Below are 24,697 nucleotides of genomic sequence, written 5' to 3'. Positions count from 1 at the left end.
GGGCTGCTGACCATTTTCTTTGAAAACTCATAGTGATTGGGCAAGGTCCCAGATGATGGGAAAAGGGCAAATATAGTAGTGTCCATCTTTTAAGAAAGGGAAGAAGGAGGATCCAGGGAACTAGTTGGCAGCTGGTATCAAGTGGAGTGCACCATAGGTTGGTCCTGGGGCCTATTTTGTTCAATATCTTCATGAATGATTTGGAGGATGGGATGGATTGCGCCCTTAGCAAGTTCGTAGATGGCACCAAGCTGTGTAGTAGGGTAGAGGTAGGTTTCAGAATGACCTAGACAAATTGGAGCATTGGGCCAACATAAATCTCATTAGTTCTGCATTTAAGACAAAAAATCCCATACACTGCTACAAGCTTGGGACCAGCAGGCTAACCAGCAGTTCTGAAGGAAAGGACCTGGGGGCGACAGTGGACAATAAGCTGGATATGAGTCAACAGTGTGCCCTGGTTGCCAAGAAAGCTAATGGCATACTGGGCTGCATTGATAGGAATGTAACTAACAGATTGAGGGAAATAATTATTCCCCTGTATGTGAGGCAACATCTAGAGTACTGTGTCCAATTTTGGGCCCCCCACTATAGAAGGGATGTGGACAAATTGAGGAGAGTCCAATGGAGGGCAATACAAATGGTGAGGGAGCTGGGGCATATGACTTAAGAGGGAACTGGGCTGAGGGAACTGGGCTTGTTTGCAGAAGAGAAGACTGAGGGCGGATTTACTAGCAGCCTTTAACTACCTGAAAAGTGGTTCCAAAGAGGATGGAGTGAGACTGTTCTCAGTGTTGAGAGATGACAGAACAAGGAACAATGGTCTCAAGTTGCAGCAAGGGAGATTTAAGTTGGATGTTAGGAAAAAAAATCCTCATTAGGAGTGTGGTGAAACACTGGAACAGGTTACCTAGAGAGGTGGTAGAATCTCCATCCTTGGAGGTTTTTAAGGTACAGAGCCCTGGCTGGAATGATCTAGTTGGGGCTGGCGCTGCTTTGAGCAGGGGTTGGAATAAATGACCTCCTGAGGTCATTAACCCTAATTTTTTATGATTCTCTGATTCCAGCTAGACTGAATATATGAAGTCTGATTTTTCAAAGAAAAGGCTGCTGACTTTTGGGAATACAACTCAAGACAGGACAGTTTCAGGGATTACGCATATTTTTACACCCCTTCAGATTGGCTACCCAGAATTGCTAGGTTCTTTTTTTATAACCTTGACCATATGTATTTAGGTTCCTGAGCAGGATGCCATGCCACCATGGGGTAACTTGGGATCCTTTGCATGCAGAGTGCTATGCAATGTTAGCACTTAGTTTGCAAGCTTGATTCCCAAGAGAAACCCTGAGAAGTGAATGCTTTACAGGGTATGTCTAGAGTGGTGCATCCCTTGTCATACCCTCCTTGGCATCAACTCATTGGTTTAGAGAGATACTCATGGCTGTTCTGTTTAATAGTTATTAGTGGATCTATTATCAATGATTCTATTTAGTCCCTTGAACCTGCTATACTATCTGCCTCTACAACCTCATGTGGTAATGAGTTCCACAAGTTAATTGTATGATCTGTTTGTTGTGTTTTGGCGGGGGAGGGGAGGAGCGGGATTTATAAATAAAAACCAAACCCCTTTCTCTTAATTTTAAACCTGTCTCTTGCAAACTTCAGTGGGTGCATCCTAATTCTAGCATTCTGGAATTTGGTGAATAACAGTTCCCTGTTCACTTTGTCTACACTTCATGATTTTTATAGACCTTTGTCACATTTGAAGCCCGTCCTCTCCCCCGCCCATCCTTCTCCGTTCAAAACTCAGGAGTCTTGCCATACCAGCAGAGACTAAAGAGGCTAGCTGCTTCATGCCCTAGATCATCTTGATTGGCCTTCTGTGTACTACTTATAATCTTCATGCAGCCCTTCTGAGATGCACAGACCCCACTGCATACAGTATTCAACATGTGGGTGCATCATGGATTTGTGTAGTGGCATGATACCTTCCTTTTTTTTTTTCAGTGCCTTTTTAATGATGTCCAACATTTTTATTTAGTTTTGGGTTGCTGCTGCATATTGAGCTGTTTGGGGGTTTTTTTGTTTTTTTTTTTAAAGAACTCTCTACAATGGCTCTAAGGTCTCTTTCTCAGCATTGTGTACATATAGTTGAGGTTATTTTCCCCCAGTGCATTATCTTGTACTCATCAACATTGAAATTCATCTGCCACTTTCTGCCCCTCAGCTTGATGATATCTTTCTGTACTTTTTCTGTCAGCTTGGGATTTGACTATCTGGACCAACTTAGTATCATCTGCAAATTTGGAGTTTTCACTGTGTATCCCTATTTCCAGGTGATTAATGAAAATGTTGAACAAAACCAAGCCCAGCACATATCCTTGCAGGATCCCACTTTTGTGCTTCTTGTATCCTGAACAGTGACCATTTAGCCATATCCTTTGTTTCCTGTCTTTTAACCAGTTCTCAAATCACATAATAAACTTCCCTCCAATCCTTGGCAGCCCAGTTTTTTAAAAGCCTTTGAGGTACCTTGTTGAAAGGCTTTTTGAAAATCCAAATATGTTATGTCAGCTGGATTCCCTTTTTTTATACACTTGTTAACAGCCTGAGAGAACTCTAGGAGATTGAGGCAGGATTTCCCCTTAGAAAAGCATACAGATAAGCCTTCTGGAAGCCTTCAAAGGATGTTTGACTATAGCATTAGCCTGTTGGCAGGGCATTTAGGTGCTCTTGATTTTTTTTATGGTGGAGGGGCATAAGTTAGTTGTGATGGTTTGGTCTTCTTTTATTATCTGTCTGTCAAGCTCCTTTGAGCAATATCAATTGGTGTTCAGCTGAGCTGGCAGACAAACGGTTGTTTGCATGGTCACTTCCTAGGTGGTGCAAGTGTCTGAATCTTATATGAAGAGCTGAGTCCCTGCTAGTCTCCCCAGTAGTGTACAGGCCTGAAAAGCATGGCCATAGCAAAAATCTTATCTGGCTTATATATAGCGCTTTCTGTTGGTAGATCTCAGATAATGTCTGCATTATTCAGTATTGTACAGATCAGAAAATGGGAGGGCAGGAAGGTGAAATTACTTCCCAAATCTCCCAGGCAGCAACTCTTTTCTTCTGCTTTGCCTCCCTAATGGGATAGGGTTGGAAGCGGGAACAGGGTGTTGGGGAGAGGGAAGGGGGAAATAGAAAAGAGCCAAAAATAAAACATTGACAGAACAAGGAGCAATGGTCTCAGGTTGCAGCAAGGGAAGTTTTAGGTTGGATATTAGGAAACATTTTCACACTAGGAGGGTGGTGAAGCACTGGAACAGGTTACCCAGACAGGTGGTGGAATCTCCATCCTTGGAGGTTTTTAAGGCCCAGGTAGACAAAGCCCTGGCTGGGATGGAATGGTCTAACCAGGCATGGTCCTGCTTTGAGCTTGCGGTTAGACTAGAAAGATGATCTCCTGAGTCCCTTCCGACCCTTATTTTCTATGGGTCTTTGTGGTTTGAGTCTGACTGGGTGGCAATAAACTAGTCAACTAATAGTGGTAGGTCATCCCAACCCTTTTCTGAAGCTGCTTACCTTCGCTCTTGTCTGGGGTGGGGGGCAGAATTATAATTACCAAAATCATCAACAGTTTGGGGTTTTTCCTCTGAGATGTATTATTAAAGGCTTTGAATTTCTTTTGTTCTAACTGGCCATCTCATTAAAGCTCTTTTGTTAAGACGATTGTGTTAACTTTGTTTTAAATATATATTTCTAATTCTGAAAAGTCATTACATTTTTCATCTAAGGGTTTTGAAGCAGCTGGAACAGTTGAGCCTAATACTTTTTAATGTAAGTTACATAATATGCCCCTGGGTAGTAGCAGGATGTTACCAGCTATGATTTGAGACTTGTGGAGAGTAGTTTAGACTTTGCTGCTGATTTGGGATGTTTGACTCCTGTGTCTACGTGGCATTCATTTATTTGTGTACCTTGCATGGAGGTTGAACTTGGTGATTTTGCAATACATGGACAAAAGTTACCTTAAAAGTTGTATTATGGACTATTCTCATGCAGGAAAGAAAAAAATTATGTTTTTGCCTACACCCATTTACTTAGGCATTAGTAGATACTTACAGCCATACATTAAGGAATATGGTAAGAAATAAATTAAGTTAACTGAAACTTTTGTTCTTGAATTAGTACCATCAATTAAAGAATGTATCCCTGGGAACACTTGGTTATGAACATGACGAAGATGATGGGTCAGGCTTAAAAATATGTAAACAGCAGTACAAGAAAGGCACAATGCTTCCGTCCAATGATACGCTGAATATAGATGTTGCCATTGAAACAGGTACAATCCTTCTACAGTTTTTAAAAAGTGCTGCTGTGGATGCTTTCTGTACTGTAATGACAAATCAACAATGATTTTTTTTAAAAAACTATTAAGTTTTTATTCAGCAGTTGTACTTTTACAATGACATAGGGAAAGTTAACTTGGAAAGATAAAGCGCTACAAATCTTACAAGTACCCTGGCACTTTGAAGTGCTGCAAAAATGGGACACTACAGGCAAAGGCAGATGCAAGCCCTCAGATAGAATAGAGCCCCCTGGTTTGAGCTTATTATAAGAGCGTGTGGCAGCATGCTATCCAGCCAGGAGGCATTATAAGGAGTTACTAGGACCTGTGGCTCTCCTTCCTGCCTCTCCTCGCCCCCTTCCCTGCCCAGGGAGGGGGAATCCATTAGTAAGCCTGTTCAGGGACAGCCTGCTGCTCTCAAAGTAGCACCTAACTTTGAGTACCTTCCGTATTTTAATCCCTTTTTAAATATAAGACTTGTAAAAATATCTTTCTCTTCCTTTTTTAGATTGTATTCGCTTAGAACCACAGGCACTAGCTAATAAGAAGTTTAATGACTTGGACATAAAGAATTCATCATTTTTCAATCTTGAATTTTATAGGTAAACTTTTTTTTAAAGACGCATTAATCATATGAAAATAATGGAATATACTACACTTAACTTTTCTGATTTCTATCTTATTCTTTTTGTTTAGGCTTATACAGGTTGAACTCGCCTTTAAACTTAAGGGCATTGATCTACAAACAATCCATGCCCGTGAACTGCCTGACTGCTATGCATTTCAGAATACTGTAAGTGAATTCCAGTCTTACATGCATAGAATCAAGTTGTCTAAAATTTTAGCAAATTTTGTTTCATGTACAACTTAGCTACAAATTAAAAGTAATAGTATGTAATTAATGACAATAACATCTATGAATTAGGGGTAAGCAAAGTGGGCGGGATTTGATTTGGATTCAGCCTGATTCAAGGGACAGTCATTCGATTCGCTGATTTACATCACTGTCTCATTTTGACTTGGCCAAATCTGAATCTGAAGATTCGATTTGGATTTGGAGATAGACAGCTTTGTATGTTTTTTCAGATTGAGCATCCCATGGGAGCGTTGCGGGGGAAGTACTTCCAGTCTACTTTCAGGTCTGCTGCGGAGCGTACAGGGACACTGCCCCCCCGGCTCGGTGACTGGTGCTTCCAGGGTCTGGGGAGGTGCACCCAGGGTCCCCCCACAGCCGATTGGTACTTCTGGTCCACTTCTGGGTCTGTCACCAAGTGTGCGGGGGACCCCCCCCCCTGCGCTCCTATGGGATGCTTCATCCGCCCCATCACCTCAGCATTCATGAGCTGGGCCTGCTACCTATGAATGTTTTGTTCTTCAGAAGAAAACTCAAAGCTTTGAATTAACTTTTTAAATGTTTCATTTTAGCTCAAAAAAAAAAAGTTCTCAGATGTGCTATCTTCATAGAGCTGGGTATTGCTATGTCTTCCAAGGCCTTTTTAAGACTAGTATAACTTACTATTTTGCTTTTATATATAAAACTGAAATGATGAATTTTTGTTTGTTTTGCAGATTACTTTCAACAACAAAGCACACAGTGGTAAGGTGAAAATCTACTTTGATAGTGATGCCGATATTCAAGAATGCAAGGACTGGTATATATCTGGTTCCAGTAAGTATTGTGCAAGCTGTGCGATGAAAACCTGTTGCTTCCTGCAAATCTCCACTCAACTATTATGACTGGTTCTATCTGTGCCCATATTAATAAACAACGGGCTTAATTTTACTAGAAAGCACATTCTCACTAGGTTGCTATTGACCAGTGAATAATAGAAAGATAGACATGATTATGGTATCGCTCCCTGCCTTATACTCTCTAGTGCATTAATTTAGTATTCTTTTTAAATGGCCCAAGTTTGTAGTCTATGTCCTTTCCACAAAGGAGACTGGCATTGGGGAATATTTTTTATATTCACCTTAATATTTTCGTTTACTTTTCTCCTAGTTGTACATTCTTTTTCTGTGCTAGTGCTAACCCTTTTTCCCCTCTCCTGCTCTCACCAAATGCATGTAGTCATGGATCCTATTCCTCCTTGGCTGTCTGTTTGGGAGGTGTAGCCAAGTGGGCCAGGAAGTGAGATCTTGTTTTTATTCTTGGCTCTGCTGGTGTTCTCCCTGAACTTACTTTTTTATTTACCTGGATTTCCCTATTGGCCTTTGCATTAACTTTCTCTGACCGTGCTCGTGTTGGCACCACCTCTTGTTTTCCTTATTTCTCTGAGCAGAAAGATTAGTTTAGCTGTGTGTTTCTTTTTGTCTTTTCTTTTTAAAGGGGAGGCAGCAAACTAACTGTTCAGAGAGGCATGAGCTTTCATGGCCAAAGGGACATCCTGTGTATAGAGCTCAGTGGAGATAGGAGCAAGGAGTAAGATCAGTAAACTCTAAATTAAACTAATCAACTATTTATTCCCATTTCCCCTCTTCTCCCCCCCCCCACCTGGTGCTCTAAAGAACACAAGTACTAGAAAGGGTTTAGTGTAGAAACAGTGCTAATACACTAGAAATTTCTAAGGGGCAGACAAAAGCCAGCTTGAGAGCTGGTTTATATTGCCAGAGTCAGTCTGAAGATCTGTGTTGCAACAGGAGCAAAAACCTATTTCAAAAGAGTATATTTTTGTTACTTAAATGCATGCGTGTCTCCTAGGCATTTCTAAGGTCCTGGACAAAATATCTGACTGTTGTCCCATAATGGTTATTTCAGTCACTTTAGTACCTCAGCAGAAGGAATCTCTGGGTATACAGTTTAATCCTTATGGATCTGTGCCATGTGCTCTGCTCCTGTGTTCGCCTGATAAGTAAACAGTTGTTCTTCCGTTTGTGGGTTGTGATCTAAGATGCATGCAGGCAGCTATACGAAAGCAGTTAACCTGTGGTCTGCTTGTCATACTTACCAGATACAAGGGTGATGGCTCACTGGTTAAAATGACTATGTAATGTCATCAGCGGGGATCCTGATTTTTCTTTGTTAAAAAATCCAGAATTCTTTGATTTAAAAACCCTGAAGTCTGTGTTTTTCCATGATTAAAATGTAATGCATATATATAGGTATCAGTTGAACAAAATGTTTTATTGATATATTTATGATTTTAAAGCAATTTGGAAGCCTCAATCATTATAATAAAATTCTAAATACCTATATATGTTGGTGTTTGATTTGGGGTTTTTAATGATGCAAAACCAGAGCTCTCCCTGTCTCCTTCACTTGCCAGGATCCAGATCGCCCCACCACTGCTTTGTGGCACTGAGCAGCCCTGATATGCCGGTACCCTGTCCCTGCCATTGCCCACCCCCCTAGCCCTGCCAGTGGCCCTCACTCCCAACTCAGTATTCCACCCCCCAACCCTGTTGGTGTCCATCACTCACAAAGTCCCCCAGTGTGTGGGTCGGGGGGGTGTGGGGATGGGGGATATGTGTGGGACGGGTTGTGTGGGCATAGGCGACCCCATAGGTGGTACCTGGGGGGGCAAGCGCACCAAGCCTTCCCACCCTGCTGCACTCTCCCTCGCCGGGTCCCACCTGCTGGGCCGCAGAGGTGGCTGTGGCTCCTGCCGGGTGCTGGTTCAGCCAGGTTGCAGCCCCATGCCCCACTGTGGGCACAGTAATCTAGGGGAGCACATGCCCCCTCCCCCACCCCCGCATTACCTATGCCCCCCACCTCCTCTCATTGACTTACCTGTAAGGAGCTGCTCTTCACCATGCTGCCTAGCTTCACTTCCAACTACGTGCATATGTGTATAATGCACATGCACATGCGTGTGGTCCCCTCCCTCTGATCATCCTTCTCCCACTCCCCCCAGCCCCAAGCAGCCCCTTGCTGTCTGGAATTGTGCCAGCCTTCAAGGGGAAACCTGTAGTTTCCTGAGGTTTTTCTCCTTTAAAGGGGAAAAATTCCCATTTTTTCCATGGAAACAGAAAACCCGGATCCCTGGTCATCAGATCCAGACTTCTAGCATGCAGATTTCCAATAGTAAATGTTGGGTGACAGTCTGAGTTTCAAGATCCCATGAGTTTGTTTTTTTGTTTGTTTTTATATTTTTCTGAAGGTCATTGACTTAGGAGCTAGGTGGGTGGAAAGAGAATTTAAACCCCTTTTCATAGAATTTGATTCTTCTGCCACTTAGTTCCAGTAGACTGAATTTCAACATGGGCTTTTCAAGCAATGATGAATACTGAAACTCAGACACCTGCAACTTTTTTTTTTCCCTTGGAAATTTAAACTTTTTTCCTTTTGACTAGAAGCTTACTGTGACTCTAAGGGCTTTGTGAGAAATAAGATTGTCCATGCTGCTATTTCTGGGAAACAATACAAATAAAAACAGTATCTACATTTTTCTTGCATTGTTTAAGCATTCATCTGATCTTAAGGAAGATATGAATGTTTTTAAAGGCTTCACTTCAGAAAAATGCTTAGTAAGGCAAAGTGCTACATGCCTTTGTCACCAGTTTTTAATGAATGTGAACCTCACAATTGCTATTAAAGGCTAGGATACAGTAGTAAAACTGATAGGATTTTGTGTTGCACTACAGGAGGTCTTGATTTTAAAAAGAACAATGCAGGAAGAATTTTCTCTTTAGCCAAATGACCCATTACTTTTTGGTATGGTTGGAGTTAGGGGCAGATTCAATGGGGGTGCAGCAATGTGGTTGCATTTCCCTTCTGGTACCATCATCTCTGTCCCCAAGTGCAGGGGAAACCCCAAAGCTACTTGTCTCCCACCCCAGCCACAGTGAGCAGGTTTCCTCTTCCTGCCCCTGCTCCCTACTGCCTTCACCAGGTGTCACCCTGCTGGCTGGTAGCAGGCACTGGAGGAACCTGTCCCACACTGCCCTGAGCTGATGCAGGGCTGCCCCAGAACACCTCTTGCCCCATTACAGCTGCTCCCTGGAGCACAGCTGGGTGGGGAGCTGGGCTTGGCTGAGGACAGGGGGGCATTAAAGGGTCCTTCCTCCAGTGCCTGCTCCTAGCCAGCAGGAGACACCTGCAGGGAAGGGGTGAGGAGAGGAGGGAGCAGTGCTAGGAGGAAGAACCTGGGTGTTGCCACTGCTGTTTCTGACGGAGCCTGGCTCCATATACTCTGGGACTCCCCCTAATACCCTCTTCCCTGCCAAGTCAGCCTGGGGTAGCAGTGGTAGTGGGCAGGTCATGCTCCCCCACCCCATGCATCTGCTCCCTGCCTGGCTCCCTGGTGTCACCTGCCAGCCCAGGGGCTACAACCATGCCTTGTTCCTCTCCCACCTCCCCCCACCTGAAGGGTGTTGTGCTGCACCCCCATTTAGTAAATCCTGGATCTGCCCATGATTGGAGCCCAGCTACTTATTGCTCCCTCTTCTTCTACCCTAATCTTAATGATATTGGAGTTGTGTTATTTAGTTTTCTACTCCTTTCTGTTCTGGGGCTTGTATCCATGTATTCATTTCTTACAGCTGTCTATTTTCCTGTAACTTACCTGCATAACAAATAGGTGATTAGTTCAGTTCAGTTTACTGATCTTAGTTGATAAATGGCTTCGTTCTGTACTGTGTGCAAAATGCTTATATACAAAATAATTACCAGAAGGCATGCATATATTATATTTTATTGTGTGTGTGTATGAAATATGTAAAAAAAAAAATTACTTTTGACACATTTTTGAAAAGGAGGAATATATTTACTTAAATTGAGAGAATTCTCTCTCCGTTGGATCAGTTGAATATTGATACTGACTTGAAAATGTGCCTCAAATTTCCTTGCTGCTGTAGCAGTTTTTGGTATAAGTTGAGAGATCCACAAAACAATATTTATTTCATCTTCATAGATGTTGGGGGGAAGGTGAGGGAGGGAGGTCTTTCTGTCTTATTAAATTCATGTGCCAATTTCTGCCATATGCAACTTCTGTGAAGTAACTAATACACTTTGGAAAAAAAATGGATGACTAGAAAGACATTACCCTATGGTAGGCAATATTTGATCTGTCAACAAAATTTCTTAATTTCAAATAGTTTAAAGAAAATTGCATTACTTTCAGGCTGTTATTGAAGTAAGATGACGATATAACTGCTTCAATACTTATTGAAGCTCTTTGTCATTTGCAGACCACTTTTTGAGTTCTTTGCTCAAACAAATATGCAGAAATCTAATTCTTCATATTTTTTTAAATAGTTGTTCAGAAGAACACTCAGTACATTCTGGTGTTTGATGGATTTGTCATCGTAAGTTGCTTTGCTTCCCTTATTCTCTGTACACGATCCATTATTCTTGCTCTAAAACTGCAAAAAGTAAGTACAGCTTTCTTGTCTCTGGGTATTATGTTCCCACTGTTTTCTAAGTTTTAAATTCTACTGAACAGTGATTAATTTTGGGTTGTTAGGTGAATGTGATGCACTGTTAGAAAGCATGGAGGCATGATAGGAAAGGGTCTAGGTCCAGCCTGAGAGCTCAGTTTCACTGTGTGCCTCTACAGCTAGTTGCTCCCAGCACTACAAAGTAGCACTCCTGAATGCTCCTGTAATAAAAAAAAAAAATTAATTTAATATCTACAAGGTGAAATCCTTGCCCATTAAAATCTTCTGGATGTTTTGCAATTGACTTCGTTCAAAGAATCGTGTATAAAATTCTGCCAAACTTCTCATTTCTTGTTCTAAGCAGCAAAAATTGTGCATCCTTAAAATAAGTGTTCTTAACCCTGAGTTGTGGGTTGTTGTTTTTTTCTTTTTCTCAGTCTAAAATATTCAGACATTTAAATTTTCATTAAGTAAATTCCTGTAAGCAGGGGTCTGATACTTTTTCTGGTTGTTGTTCATTGGAAAATCTGCTCCTGAAGGGAGCTAGGGCGTGGGTGCATGACTGGAAAGAGGAGAACACAGGATATGTGGTATCCAGTTACCTTAATCAACATGCTGTCTGTGTAATCTGCAAACAGGACAAAGGTGAATGGGACACAGTTCAGCAAAGGGTTTGTCATACTGCTCTGAGGAGCTGGGATAGGAGCACTAACCCATCAATAGAGAATGCAAGGGACAGTCAGTGGGTTGTCATGCATAATGTAGAACATGCAGTTGGTATGCACAATAGTAAAAATAGCATTTACTTGGCAGAGATGCAATTAAATATCTCTTTTCCTATGCTGACTGTTTGTTGTTGTTACTACTGTTGCCTTCATATTAATCTAACTCTAACAAATAATATAGAAGCAGTATGTTCTTTCAACATATCTAATTCAAGTATGTACTTGAGCTCTGCTCTGGTGCTAGAGCACTTGTAGGAGAGATTCTTTCTCCAAAAGGGGGAATCGGTAATCAGATATCTAAATACTTATTTAATGCAGAGATTTGTGAATTTTTTCTTGGAAAAATATCAACGCCATGTCTGTCATGCTGACCGTCTGGAGTTTATAAATGGATGGTATGTCCTGGTGATTATCAGTGATATGATGACAATCGTTGGATCTATACTTAAAATGGAAATAAAAGCCAAGGTGAGAGTTAACATTCTAATGTTGTTCTTGCATGCATTTAATCTTATGTGTATTTAAACCTGCTTGCAATAGGGGAAACCAAATCTGATTGTTTTGTTTCAGTAGTTTGGTCTGGTTTCTCCTCTTTTTTGTTGCTATTGCTTTTCCTCCTCATCCATTGCCACCAGTTATGCATTTTCTGTCTGGTACCAGCTCAGCTAGTTTGATTGAGACCAGAGAATGTTGTACTTCCTCATCTGTGCTTACACTTTTCCTCGAGTCCATAAGGCAAACACTAAGGCAGATACAAAATCTATACATTAGTTTTGTAGAACTACATAAAAAGAAAATGTACAGTTATATAAAGTAGATATGGTTATAGGTACTTTTGAAAGATTAAATGGATGTGGCTCATGCTGTATTTTAATAAAGCCAACAAAAAATCTGCCCTTTATGTCCAGGTTTTTTTACAAGCATTAAAATTTTGTAGAAGGTGTGCTAACACTCTGCAAGTTGTCACCTCTTGTCTGTCTCAGCAGCATGTAGAGATGATATTTCAAGGATCAGGGTCTAAGTATGCCAGGCATAACTACATGAGGAACCATCTTTGTTATGTGCACCTGGGATATGGAATAGAAATATTTACCATCACTTTTTAAGAAGTGACTAATGTGCAGTGCTTATGTTATAAATTATACTCTGAACAATATCAATCAAGAAATGGTCGCTTGACAAACAGCAGTCTCTAAGGCTAGGGACAGAAATTGCATACAAACCATGGTATAAGTAATCAGAAACAAGCTCAAGTCTGTAACACAACAGAAGTTCAGTGTACATAAACTACCTTCAAAGTGGCCAAAACCTGTTTAAGATAAATCTGGATGGATGTAGTATCAGACTTAACTCATTTAGGTTAAATCAGTTTATTGAATGTAAAGATTGAATCTATTCAGCCTCAGGCTTTTTGACATCTGTACTAAAGTGTACCCAAACTGCAGTGCATAGGGGTGGAACTGTAACTGCTGTAACTTGCTTTCATGGACTGCCTAGGCCACAACTACAGTGGTGTCTTGATAGTCCTTTGCAACCTGCTCGTTCTAGAGAGCAACAAGTATTTTTGTTGTTTTGGGGCTTTTTTGGGGGATGGGGTATCTTTTTCCCTTTCCCACAACGCAGCCTTATGTTAACAGAATTTGCGTATTCACGCAGACTGATGCGTCTGCATAGGGATGTTCTTGGAATATCTGGGCAGACAGCATGCTCTGAATGCTAGTGATACGTGCACAGAATAGCACAAGCAGTATGTGAACAAGGGCGGGCAAAATTGATCACAGGCGCAGTGGAGAGATAAAAACTTTAGGTTGTTGACAGATGTGGGGGGTGGGGAACAAAGAGTGTTTTACCAGAAGAGGAATTGCATCAGTTTGACCTGACTCCCTAGCATCTGTATAGCTTGCGCACTTCAGCGTGGCTTTCTGGGGCTTTTATCTAATAGCTGAATCAGCTATACACTGGGGAGCTGGGTCAAATTGATGCAGTTCCTCTTCCGGGCATGCGCTGTGCTTGGTGCAGGGGGGCACACTGAGCTGAAAGTAAAGTGCTGGGTTTTTTTTGTTTTTTGTGTGTTTGTTTCCCCCATGTCTGTGAACACCCTTATTTTTGTCTACCTGTTTACTGTGACTGCGTGGCAGTTCTAGGCCTCAAAGCAGAGCCACATACAATTACTTCTTATGGCCATGAGCAGTATAAACCCTTTGTGTAGCCAGAAACTGTTTCAAGTTAACAGGGTCACTAGGTGATCATTAATGCTGCTGAAAATATTAGTGTAGGCAGAAGCACCATGACTAGTTTTTCCATAAGCTGAAGAATAATAAATACTAAGCTCTTTTCTTGGACTTCCATGAGAATTCAGTCTAAATGTCCAATGTTCTTGTACCCATGTTGAACGCCATGCAGTGCTCAGAGGCTTTAAGCGAATTCTTGTTCCTGTGCGCTTTGTTATTCACAGTCCAACAGGAATTGGAATGTAAACTGAGACTGCTTAGACTAATAGTATTCCAATCTTCCAGTCTTTCCATATGGATTTTAAAGCTGTATTGTTTCATGCAAAGGTGTCTCTCAATATGTTTTGTTACTCATTGGTGTGTTGCATTTTTCAGAACCTCACAAGTTATGACGTTTGCAGCATTTTACTTGGAACATCCACTCTGTTTGTTTGGGTTGGAGTCATCAGATACTTGGGATATTTCCAAACATACAATGTAAGTATGGAATTAGGTGCTCAACAGCTGAAACAAGTTTGTTGTTCACTTCCATATCCTTTAATGTGTCCTTCTTATCGTCTCTTCCCTTATACCCCACTTTTCCAGGTGCTCATTTTAACAATGCAGGCATCACTACCCAAAGTGCTAAGGTTTTGCTGTTGTGCTGGGATGATCTATCTTGGCTATACTTTCTGTGGCTGGATTGTACTGGGGCCTTATCACGAAAAGGTATGTAAATATTAGGAGACCTTAAAAATGAAGTAACTGCAGAAATATCTGAAATAAGGAATCTTCATTAAATATTTAGATACAAATCTTCATTATAGTCTTTACTTCATGTATGTAACTTGAGGTTAGGGAGCCCTGTATTCTCAACATGTAACTAAATAGTTGAAGCTTTTTACGGCAAAATGTATCTTGGCCTTAAATAAGCAGCCATTACTACTGCATCCACAATGCGTGTATATAAACTTCCCTGCTGCCACTTCAAATACTACCACAATAGCACCTGCACCAGAACTTCCTGAAATTCTCCCCCCTTTCATTGTTGCACTGGAGCTGAACCATGCCATACTGTATGTACAACCTGGATGCTGACACTTTTAGCCCCCACTTGTCATCTTGGGGGTTTTTCATTGCTTGTAGCTTTTACCCTAAGAGGAGTAGTAGGAAAAACTTTTGCACACAGGATCGTGATCCTAAAATATGATTTGGAAAATCAGTAAGTTTAGCATTTATGCAGGACATCTCCAAGCATTGTTTGCTACATCACAAAATAAAAATTGCAGTTTAAATAAATATCAAAAGCTAGTTACTTGGCTTGATGTGTAAAGTGCTCTAACAAGGAAAGAACAACTGGTTGGAGATAAATTAGTTTCTGAGTATTCATAATCATGTACTTGCTGATGTGCACTAGAAGCAGTATATTAACTGGTTTTTCATTGTTTGACATCATTTTAAAGAGAGAATCATTTTAATGCTGTAACATTTTAATGCTGTAACACAAACCTGTAATGTCTTGCCCCTATGTTAGGAATTTTAAGAAACCAAATACAAAATGTGTATTAATCTTATCCTTGGCACTTAGTGCCATCACCTAAAGTACATGCAGACTGAATTCTGCCTAAAGCTTTTTAGAAATCTCCCCAGAAAACCTACAATAGATTGCAGGATTGCACACAGTAAACTATAAGGATCAAGCATTTCCCTGAGACGCTGACTCGCCACATCTTCAAGTAGTGAGCATCTTAATTGTATAAGGAGTAAAAGTGTAGTAAATAAATGCTTGACTAGTTATCTTTTAAAACTGTCTTGCTCAGCGTGGCATATTGATAAGGAAATCAATTTTTACCTTTAGAGACTGTGGTTTGTAATGCACTAGCAACTGTTTCATCTCTCACTAGAGGGCACTATTGTCCTGCACAGAACAGCCTAGTGCAGGCACCTTGGTTTACCATGTGTTTGTAATTTTGACTGCAGCCTGAAAAAGGCATGACTTGATTCTCATCCAAGCTCATCTTCAGTGTCTCTGAAAGTCTTGTGCAGAATGTGATAATGGAAGAGTCCCTGGCTTAATGTCCCACCAATCTGACACTCCCAGGAATAAAACCTTGTGTAGCAATCTAGTGAGATTTGTCTCCAGGATAGTGCAGTGGAAAGATGTGCAGCATTATGTGAAGTAGTAGGTAGTAAAGGATTGTGTTTTTGTTGTTGGTTTCTTTTTGGGTTTTTTTAAATGAAGGAAGGATAATAAGTGGTAAAGGTGGAGGAGGAGGAGGAGAAGCATAAAGTTTGGTGATAGCCCTTCCTCACTATCTCGAATTTTCTGTATCACCCACAAGCCTTGACACTTGGGATTGGAAGTAACACAAAACTCCCCACTCATTTTCCTACTGGGTTTATTTAAGCCCTATGGGGAGCTCTTGTGTTTCCACTCCTGTCTTCCCCCCTATTCCCCCAACTTGTGGTTTCAGAGAAGCCTTCTCCAATGAAGAGGTAGATTCCCTGTTGTGATGGGGAAGGGGCTACCAATGAGCAGCGTAACTAGCAAGGAAGGTCTCTCTCCCTGGGTGTTCATTGAACTGCTTTTCTATCTCAGAGGTAAGAAGCTTGAACAAGTAGTTTCAGGTGGCTATGCATTAGATCACTCAGCCTGCTCCAAAATTCCCCTCCCCCATTTTTTCTTAAAATCTTTACTTTTTCCTCCAAATTTTGTACAGTCACAGCATGTGGAGCCAAATATGTATCAAAATAAAAACAAGGCACTCCTGGAGCAGAACATTAGAGCCATGGTCAAGACCAGTCCTGATGCTCCTGTTACAATATGCTCCCATTATCCGTAAATTTACACTGGTCACTTAATCTCAATGTGTTAACTTTTTAAGTCTTTGAGTTTTAATAGCTGTTATGTCTAGAACCTTGTTACACAGAATGACTTAACCGTGGGATCAACAAATGATTTCTTTACAGTACCTTCTACTATGAATTAGTTTAAATATTGCTTAATTTTGTTTATAATGAGAGTTGTCAACTCTCTCTTACAGAACAGAGTTTCAAAGTGAGTTTGAGGTTTGGAGCATGAATTGGAAAATGGGTATTGAGTTGCCCTGTGTTTCTGCAATTGCATTTTTAAAATGCCACCAATTAAAAAACTTGGTGTCTTTTTCTGAAAACCCTCTGCCCCATTTCCTGCCTCTCACCCCTTGCAAAGGTTAGAGTAACTGTAGCGACTCCATTTGTGTGCTGCTTGAAATACAGAGAACACATGAAATCTAACAGATCTACCAATGTGCTATTAAATACAGATTTTTCAATCTTTCATCCAAAGAGTGATGATGGAATTAGAGTCAGAAGACCTGGGTTCTATTCCCAGTAACTCAGTGTTAAGTCACTAACTCTCCATGCCTTTAATCTCCTCATTATGTGTACAAAAGCACGAACTACACCTTATAAGCAGTGTAAAATACCTTAATGAAAGCTGCTGTCTAGGTTTTGATGGCTACTTGTTTATATTTTCTGCCAGGGTGTCAAGGGGTTATTTTGCTGTCACTAATACTAAAGTAAAATGTCAAGCACACATAGAAAAGAATTCTGTCTGCCTCTGAGCCAAATGATCATGCCGTCATGGATTTGATTTTGGGGTGATTTTGCTTTGAGTAAATGCTTGGAAAAATGTTTGGCCCTCTTCCTTTTCCTCCCTCTCATCTGGTTGCATTAATTAACCTTAGAACCTGGGAAAAAGAGGGGAAATGAAGTCATTGTCACTATTTTATGTTTGATTGTCTTCTTTTTTTCTTTTCCCCTAGTTTGAAGACCTGAACACAGTTGCTGAATGTCTGTTTTCTTTGGTGAATGGTGATGACATGTTTGCAACTTTCGCTCAAATACAACAGAAGAGCACCTTGGTGTGGTTATTCAGTCGACTATATCTGTATTCCTTCATTAGTTTGTTTATATACATGATCCTCAGCCTTTTTATTGCACTCATTACAGATTCCTATGACACTATAAAGGTAAATCTTTGTCTCTGTTACTCTCTCTTCTAATTAATTATTCCACATTTACTCTCATTAGTTAAACCATAATGCTGAACAAATGAAAGGGCTCCTGAGGTGCTGAGTGATTTTAATGCATAGTGAGGATAACCAAAAACTTTGAGCTTAATATATGTGGGGTGGGCTGTGGGGGGACAAATAGAGTGAATTTCTTTCATCCAGGGACTGGTATGAAAAAGTAATTTAATATGCACCTTCTCTCTCCCACTTTCCACTCTTGCCTGAGTTTAACTTCTGGGTCAGAACAATAGCTTGAGGGAGAAAAAGGGGAAGGTTAAAATCTGAAATGCTTGTTCTATGGAGCTGGGGATTTTTTACTAGATGTCTAAGAGGATTTGCGTAGCAGCAAAACATTTGGCTGAAGCTGGTCCCCAGGATATACCAACACTAGTGGAGAAGAAGGAGAGAGGGAGAGAAGCAGATCAGTTAAAATAGCTTAACAGCACAGATCTGAATCCTGCAACCATCAGTTGCTCACTGAATGGTATTACCTGTGCTAATTAATAACAAGCTAGGACCACAGCACTCGCAGGGTCAGAGAATACCCCTATCTCCAGATTGCTCCCTTCATTCTTTTTCTCTAAAGGTATCTCCCTTATTTAGTAGTACCATCTGTTGTTACATACTTGCTTCCTGGTGATTTGGGTGACCAGTTGGAAGGCTTTATTTAGAAACCAGCCTCTGGTTATTGTCCCTGTGTCTTCCTGCCAGGTATACAACAGGGTAGTAGTAGCTAAGCAGTGGAAGTATATGAAGTATGGTAGCCAAAGGCTTTTTTTCTCCAAGCATTTCAAAACATGATTGGTTGACAGTTTCTTGGTTGGTCAGGTAAACTGAGGCGGCATAGGGTTCACCTTGTTTATTTCCTTTGATTCAAAATACTTAAAGGAGAACTAGTTGAATGTCAGTATGTTGAAGTATCTTAGATAACATCATCTAGAAGAAGTGTTGACAAAACTTAAGTCATTGCTCATGGTTTCTGCTTCAAGGCATTCAGAAAGTTGCAGTTAGCGTTGTTTAATAAATCACAACCCAATGTATAAATTACTATATTTACTGCTAATTTGTAGGAGTGGGCAAAGACCCTGTTCTTATTTAAAAAAAGAAAAAAATAAATGTATCCAGGAAGCTATACAAGAAAGGCTTAAAAGGGAATATCTGAACCATATTTCTTTCTTTCTTTTTTTTTTTTTTTATATAAATAGCTTTTCTTCTGTTCTTCCAGCTGTGCTGCTCTCAGCAGTAGGGACAGCTTCATCTATTAATGTAGTTTGCAGCACTAATTTCAACACCATTCTGGTAGGCTTAGAACATTGTTGCAGGGGATGATTTTTTTATGTACTCTAAGGTGTTCTATTTTCCAGAAATACCAACAAAATGGCCTTCCAGTGACAGATCTTCATGAATTCCTAAAAGAATGCAGTAGCATAGAGTATGGAAAAGAACTGCAGGCTTCTGTACCTTTCATCTGCTGTTGTGGAAGGTTAGTACAGTTGCTGTATTGATTCTATGAACTGTACTTTTTTAAGCGCCTTAGAGTTGGTTCTGTTGCCAGTATAGTTTTTCACTGCTGCAGGTACCCCAGAAATCTAGGTATAGAATGGTCAGCTTCCTGAGTTATACTACCCCTTTTTTCTCCTGTGTTTGACAGCCTAGTTATTTCCTTAAATGTAATCATGGTAGGGGAAGGGGAAAGAGGCAATTTTGTGTTTAATTGCAACTTTTTTTTGTAATGTGCTTTGAGACAAACAGGTGAAAAATACTGTAAGAGGTAGGCAGTGTTGGTAAGTGCACTGGGAGAGACTAGTGAGGTCAGAAAAGTGCATAGAACTGAAACTTTCAGTGGTCACACTTGAAAATAGGCTGCAGATGTAGGCGGACCTAGACAGGCTGGCAAGTTGGGCAGATCGGAACCAGATGAAGTTTAATATTGAGAAATGTAAAGTGCTCCATCTGGGGATGAACAATCCCGAACATACTTACAGGCTTGGTGGTGCCAAACTGACTAGCACCATGACTGAAAGACCATGGCATGGACATGAGCTGTCAGTGGGATGCTGTAGCCAACAGGGCAAACAATACTCTGGCATGTATCAACCAATGCATCTCATGTAAAACCAAGGAAGTGATTCTTCTGCTTTACTTGGCATTAGTGAGACTGCAGCTGGAGTACTGCATCCAGTTCTGGGCGCTGCACTTCAACAAGGATGTGGAAACACTTGAGAGAGTCCAGAGGAGAGCCACCTGTATGATCAGAGATTTGCAAGGCAAGCTGTAGGAGGTAAGGCTCAGGGACTTGGGCCTCTTCACCCTGAAAAAAGAGAAGGCTGAGAGGGGAGTTGGTAGCAGCTTACCACTACATCATGGGAGTACATCAAGGGCTTGGTGAACAACTGTTCACCAGGGTGCCCTTGGAGAAAACTAGGAGTAATGGCCACAAACTCCTAGAACACCATTTCAGGCTTAATACTAGGAAAAACATCTTCATAGTTAGGGTGTCCAGACTGGAATAATTTTCCTCCAGAGGTGGTGCATTCACCTACCATGCAAGTCTTTAAGAGGAGACTGGATGTTCACCCGCTGGGGTCACCTATTTGGTGCTTGCCAGGGTCAAAATATGACTATCATGGCCACGTCCAGACGTGTGGATGTTTGGTTCTCAAGGGCCAAGTAGCAGCAGCACAAGTAGATGGCCACTTGTGCTGCTGCTGCTTGTCCCTGGGGAATGCTTGTGTCACACAAGCTCTGGTGTGTGGCAGGTTACCCTGGGTGGGGTAGGGGAGGCTGGGGCCAGCAACTTTGCTGGCCCTAGCAGCCTTACCTGGGAGCCTGGCTGCCAGCTGGAGCATGGCTCTGGCTAGCCAGGCTCCAGTTTTTGGTGGTGCATGGTGCTGCCACGTGTCACCCTGCTTTTTTTCTGTGTAGGTTTTTTTGACCCCAGTATCTCCCAGGATCAAAAAATTCCCCTGTGCTGCAAGGTAGCAGCATGGGGAATTCCTGAATATGCAGTGCGTGGCACCACAGGTGGGTAAAACAAGCGACATCTCCACAGATTGCAAACTTTGAAGCAAAACAAGGCAAGCCGTGATAAGGGAAAATAATTTCCAGTAACCTCCTTTCTAGAGACCCTGGAACATCACCTGAGTTATCTGGCAATGCCCATCATAGACTTCAGGGTTGGAAGGGACCTATTAGATCATCGAGTCCGACCCCCTGCTCCAGGCAGGTAAGAGTGCTGGGATCAGATGACCCCAGCCAGGTGTTTGTCCAATCATCTCTTAAATACCTCCAAGGAAGGAGGTAGCATCACCTCCCTTGGAAGCATATTCCATATTTTAGCAACCCTCACCGTAAAGAATTTTTCCTGATATCCGATCTAAATTTGATCTCCTTCCATTTGTGGCCATTGTTTCTAGTTACCCTGATGGGTGCCCTGGTAAACTTATCCCCTATTTCCTGCTGTCCCCCCTGGTGAGTTTATAGATGGCCACAAGATCACTTCTCAGCCTTCTCTTGCTGGTCCTCATAGGGTTTTTCTGGTAGGCCTTTAACCAGATGGGTGGCCCTCCTCTGAACCCTTTTCAAGTTATCTACATCCCTCTTGAAGTGTGGCACCCAAAACTGGATGCAATACTCCAGCTGTGGCCTGACCAATGTTGCATAGAGGGGAAGTATCACCTCCCTACACCTGTTTGTGATGCACCAACTTATGCAGGAAAGAGTGCAGTTAGCTTTACTTATTACTTCATCACACTGGTGACTCATGTTCATTTTGGAGTCTACTATGACTCCGGGATCCCTTTCTGCAGTTGTGCTACTTGGAGTGCTACCTCCCAGGCTTATAAGAGTGTTGATGATTCTTCCCCCCTAGGTGCAACACATGACACTTACCCTTGTTAAACTGCATCCTATTCTGTTCTGCCCGCTTCCCCAGCCTGTCCAAATCCACCTGGATTTGCTCCCTGCCCTCTAGTTTGTTTACCTCCCCCCATAGTTTGGTGTCATCAGCAAACTTGGACAGGGTGAGTCATCTGTGAGTAAGGCTTGTATTAGAACCCTGGTGGGTAGTTCTTGCCCCTCTGGAGGTTATGAGGCTGGTAAAAAAGCTGCCTTGTTCTCTGGTTTCCCTACATATCTATAGAGAAATCTTATAAAATTGATGTCCCAGGATGTCCCTTTAAGATGGTGTTCCTATAAGGAAAAAAGAAAAGTGTGGACATCAAGGCCATGCTGAGTTCCTATTAGAGCATTAGACAGACCACTTGGAATATGCTCGGAGTTGTTGCCTGCTGACATTAGCAGCTGTAAAGAGGCCCTGGTGGTTGTGGTACTGCGATTCTATTATGCTGTATGCATAGTCTGAGGGAAGAGGAGCAGAATTTGACATCCTGACTCAAACTAGTATGACAAATTCTGTTCGTAAAGACTATCAAACAACAGAGAGCCACCCATGTTATACCTGAAGTTCTTGTGAACCACGCTTTCTGCTCCTGATGTACCCTTGAAAGGATGAAAGAAACCTCTGGTTTGCAAGAGAGGAGGGGAGGCATCTCAGGCTCCTAGTAGTTTCTCTGGGTGCTTCAAAGGTAGGAGTTTCCATGAGCCTGTTAGCAAGTTGCAGCTTCAAAACTAGTCTAGGTTGTAGGCAGACTTGGATACTTTTCTCCTTTCCTGGCTATAGGAAGTTGTGGTTTAGCTGGCACTAGAAAGAGCACCAGAGGCAGGAGACTGAGAGCTTTAGGTTGCTGACAGATGTCAGTTCCAATTGTGTGCAATTGTGCTGGTTGGCTGCAGTTTCTGGGAGAGGTGAATTAAAACAGGGAATCATGGAACAAAATGGGCAACAAGGGTGGGTATCTTTTGCTCCTAGGCATGGTTAGGAGGTTAGAATGTGGCTTGGCTTGGGAAATTGTACCCTGATAAACTATATTTTTATTGAACTAGGGTTTTTTTGACTAGGGGAGCCCCAGAAAATGCATCAAATACTGGGGGATCTATTGTCTGTGATGTGGGTTAGAATTCTATTTAAATTGTTGTCTTGAATATCTGTCTTCCTGTCAGATGGAAAAAATATTTCTCTTGTTAGAGATTGCTCATAGCCACAAGAAATTACTGGAATTTACCTGATTTCATGATCACTTAATGGGTTCTCTTTCAAATGGATAGCCCAACATATTTCCTTTCGCTGAGAGCATAATAAACCACCTTCATAAATCACTTTGCTGTAGGTTTTTGGAAAGACGCCCATTAAGCATCTGTGGAGGGTGGTTTTAAAAACAATAAATCCTGCATCCCTTGGTTCCTTCCAACCCTGTGGTTTTTTTGTTTTTTAGGATGGGCAGAATCTTTTTAGTCACCTGAGAGAGATTTAGGCACCCCTAAATATTTAATATTGCTTTTTTTATTGAATAAAGAATTGTGGTTTTTTTTCCTAGTCACAGACGACGACAAAGTGATGACAGCTTGATACTTATTAATTGATGACCTGCTACTGAAGCTTGCTGCTCAAGAGTGTGCAAGAGAGGCAACTTTGGCAGAAAATTTTCCCCAAAATTGCCAAGAGATCCATCATTTCCTTGTAAACGGACTTAAAACACTTAGTGTTGGGAGAAGAAAAAGCTGCTACTCACTGGTGTCAGCTGGCTGACCATGGTGGAAGTTGAAGACTTGCCTTTACTGGGGAATAGAAAGCACTGACAGCTACTCTCACTCTGGGTTCCACAACCATAGAGAAGGCTTAACCCTGAGAAATCTCTGTGGGAGCTTGGGTTGCTCAACACCAGTCAAGGTCAGGCTGCAAACTGATAATCTATTTCTTAAAAAAAAATGTAGAACAGTATTTGAAGACTTAATCTGCCTGTTTTTAAGGACAATGTAAAATATTGCAATTCTCAGAAGGGAAATGTATGGCTCATTCATGTGAATGAATGTATTCAGACATGAGACTTATAATTTGTTTACCACAAAAAAGATTTGGTGCATTGAAATAAATTTATGTAATATGCAGACTTGCACAAAAGTACAAAATAATTGCTGTTCTTGCTCTTGTGTGTTAATTTTTTTTTTTTAACTGTTAAACTATATATAGATTACTTACTCTTCTCTTCTAGAAAACAGAGCTATTTGTCTACTTTGTTTCTGGCTGGAGGCTTCCTCCACTATTCCCTAATTTTTTCGTGTGGATGATTTGCAGATAATGTATTAATTTCGGCACTTTACTATCAACATAATCATAGGTAAATTAATCTACACTTGATATTGTGTGGTTGGAACCTTTTTCACAGCAAGTATCAGATGTTGTTTAATATCTTTATAAATGGTAGGATTGAGTGCACAATTAACAAATTTGCAGATGACACCAAGTTGGGTAGAATTGCAGATACTTTGGAGAGTAAAGCAAGGATCCAGACTGACCTGAATAAACCAGAGAAATAGTCCACAATCAATTAAATGAGATTCAAGAATGACAAGTGCGAGGTCCTACACTTGGGCATGGAATGATTACAAGCACAAATGCAGACTGGAGAATGAGTGGTTAGGCCAGGGGTAGCCAAAGTTGGCTTTTGGGCTGGATCAGGCCCATGGTGGACTCCAACAGCCCTTCCCCACATCATTGTGGCCAGTTTGCTTGGAGACCCCATGAGCGGCAGAACCGTGACAGCATGGGGCCAGGGTTTCCATGAAGACCAGCCCCAGCAGTGCTGGCAGGATACATGGCTGGGTGGGGAGCTGCTCTGGGGCTGGGATCCTGTGGTGGTGACAGCATGGTCTGGAGCCGATCCAGAGCTGAAATTTGCTGCCCGCACATCCTGGGCAGGAGCATGTAGGCAGTGGATCACGGCTGTGCCTCAGCTCTAGACCGTGATGTCACCACTGCAAGATCCCAGCCCTGGCCCCAGAGCAGCTCCCCGGCCAGCTGTGCACCCTGCCAGCACTGCTGGGACTGGGCTCCATGGAAACCCCAGCCCTGCACTACCCTGCTGCTCATGGGCTCTCCATGGAAACCAGCTGCAGTGACGTGGGCAGGGGCTGCTGGGAAATGGAGCCTGGCTGCT

The 24,697-nt window shown here is 41.8% G+C and overlaps 1 protein-coding gene across 7 annotated transcripts in view; it reads left to right on the top strand.

The window, feature by feature from the left end:
- The window catches only part of MCOLN2 (mucolipin TRP cation channel 2), a 35,098-nt gene extending 11,426 nt beyond the window's left edge, over positions 1-23,672 (top strand). For 4 of the 7 annotated variants that reach the window (XR_016442440.1, XR_016442441.1, XR_016442437.1 and 1 more), the window contains 12 exons: positions 4,175-4,328; positions 4,843-4,936; positions 5,031-5,127; positions 5,904-6,003; positions 10,531-10,646; positions 11,696-11,845; positions 13,984-14,085; positions 14,194-14,316; positions 17,394-17,600; positions 19,007-19,125; positions 19,796-19,923; positions 23,078-23,672. Coding sequence is in view for 1 of the 7 variants with exons in the window: in XM_090048169.1 (XP_089904295.1) it covers positions 4,175-4,328; positions 4,843-4,936; positions 5,031-5,127; positions 5,904-6,003; positions 10,531-10,646; positions 11,696-11,845; positions 13,984-14,085; positions 14,194-14,316; positions 17,394-17,600; positions 19,007-19,125; positions 23,078-23,123 (1,308 nt within the window). In the remaining 6 variants the exon portion in view is untranslated. Of the gene's footprint in view, positions 1-4,174; positions 4,329-4,842; positions 4,937-5,030; positions 5,128-5,903; positions 6,004-10,530; positions 10,647-11,695; positions 11,846-13,983; positions 14,086-14,193; positions 14,317-17,393; positions 17,601-19,006; positions 19,126-19,795; positions 19,924-20,567; positions 20,667-20,765; positions 20,869-23,077 lie in introns of all 7 variants that reach the window. The other 3 variants (XR_016442438.1, XR_016442439.1, XM_090048169.1) reach the window with 3 other exon arrangements.
- The last annotated feature ends 1,025 nt before the right edge of the window (positions 23,673-24,697 follow it).

This window comes from Crocodylus siamensis, chromosome 5, assembly GCF_052110815.1.
Source record: "Crocodylus siamensis isolate JL-2025a chromosome 5, ASM5211081v1, whole genome shotgun sequence".
Lineage (NCBI taxonomy): Eukaryota > Metazoa > Chordata > Crocodylia > Crocodylidae > Crocodylus > Crocodylus siamensis.
The sequence above is the reverse complement of the archived record's forward strand: the minus strand, read 5'-3'. Positions and strand labels throughout refer to the sequence as shown.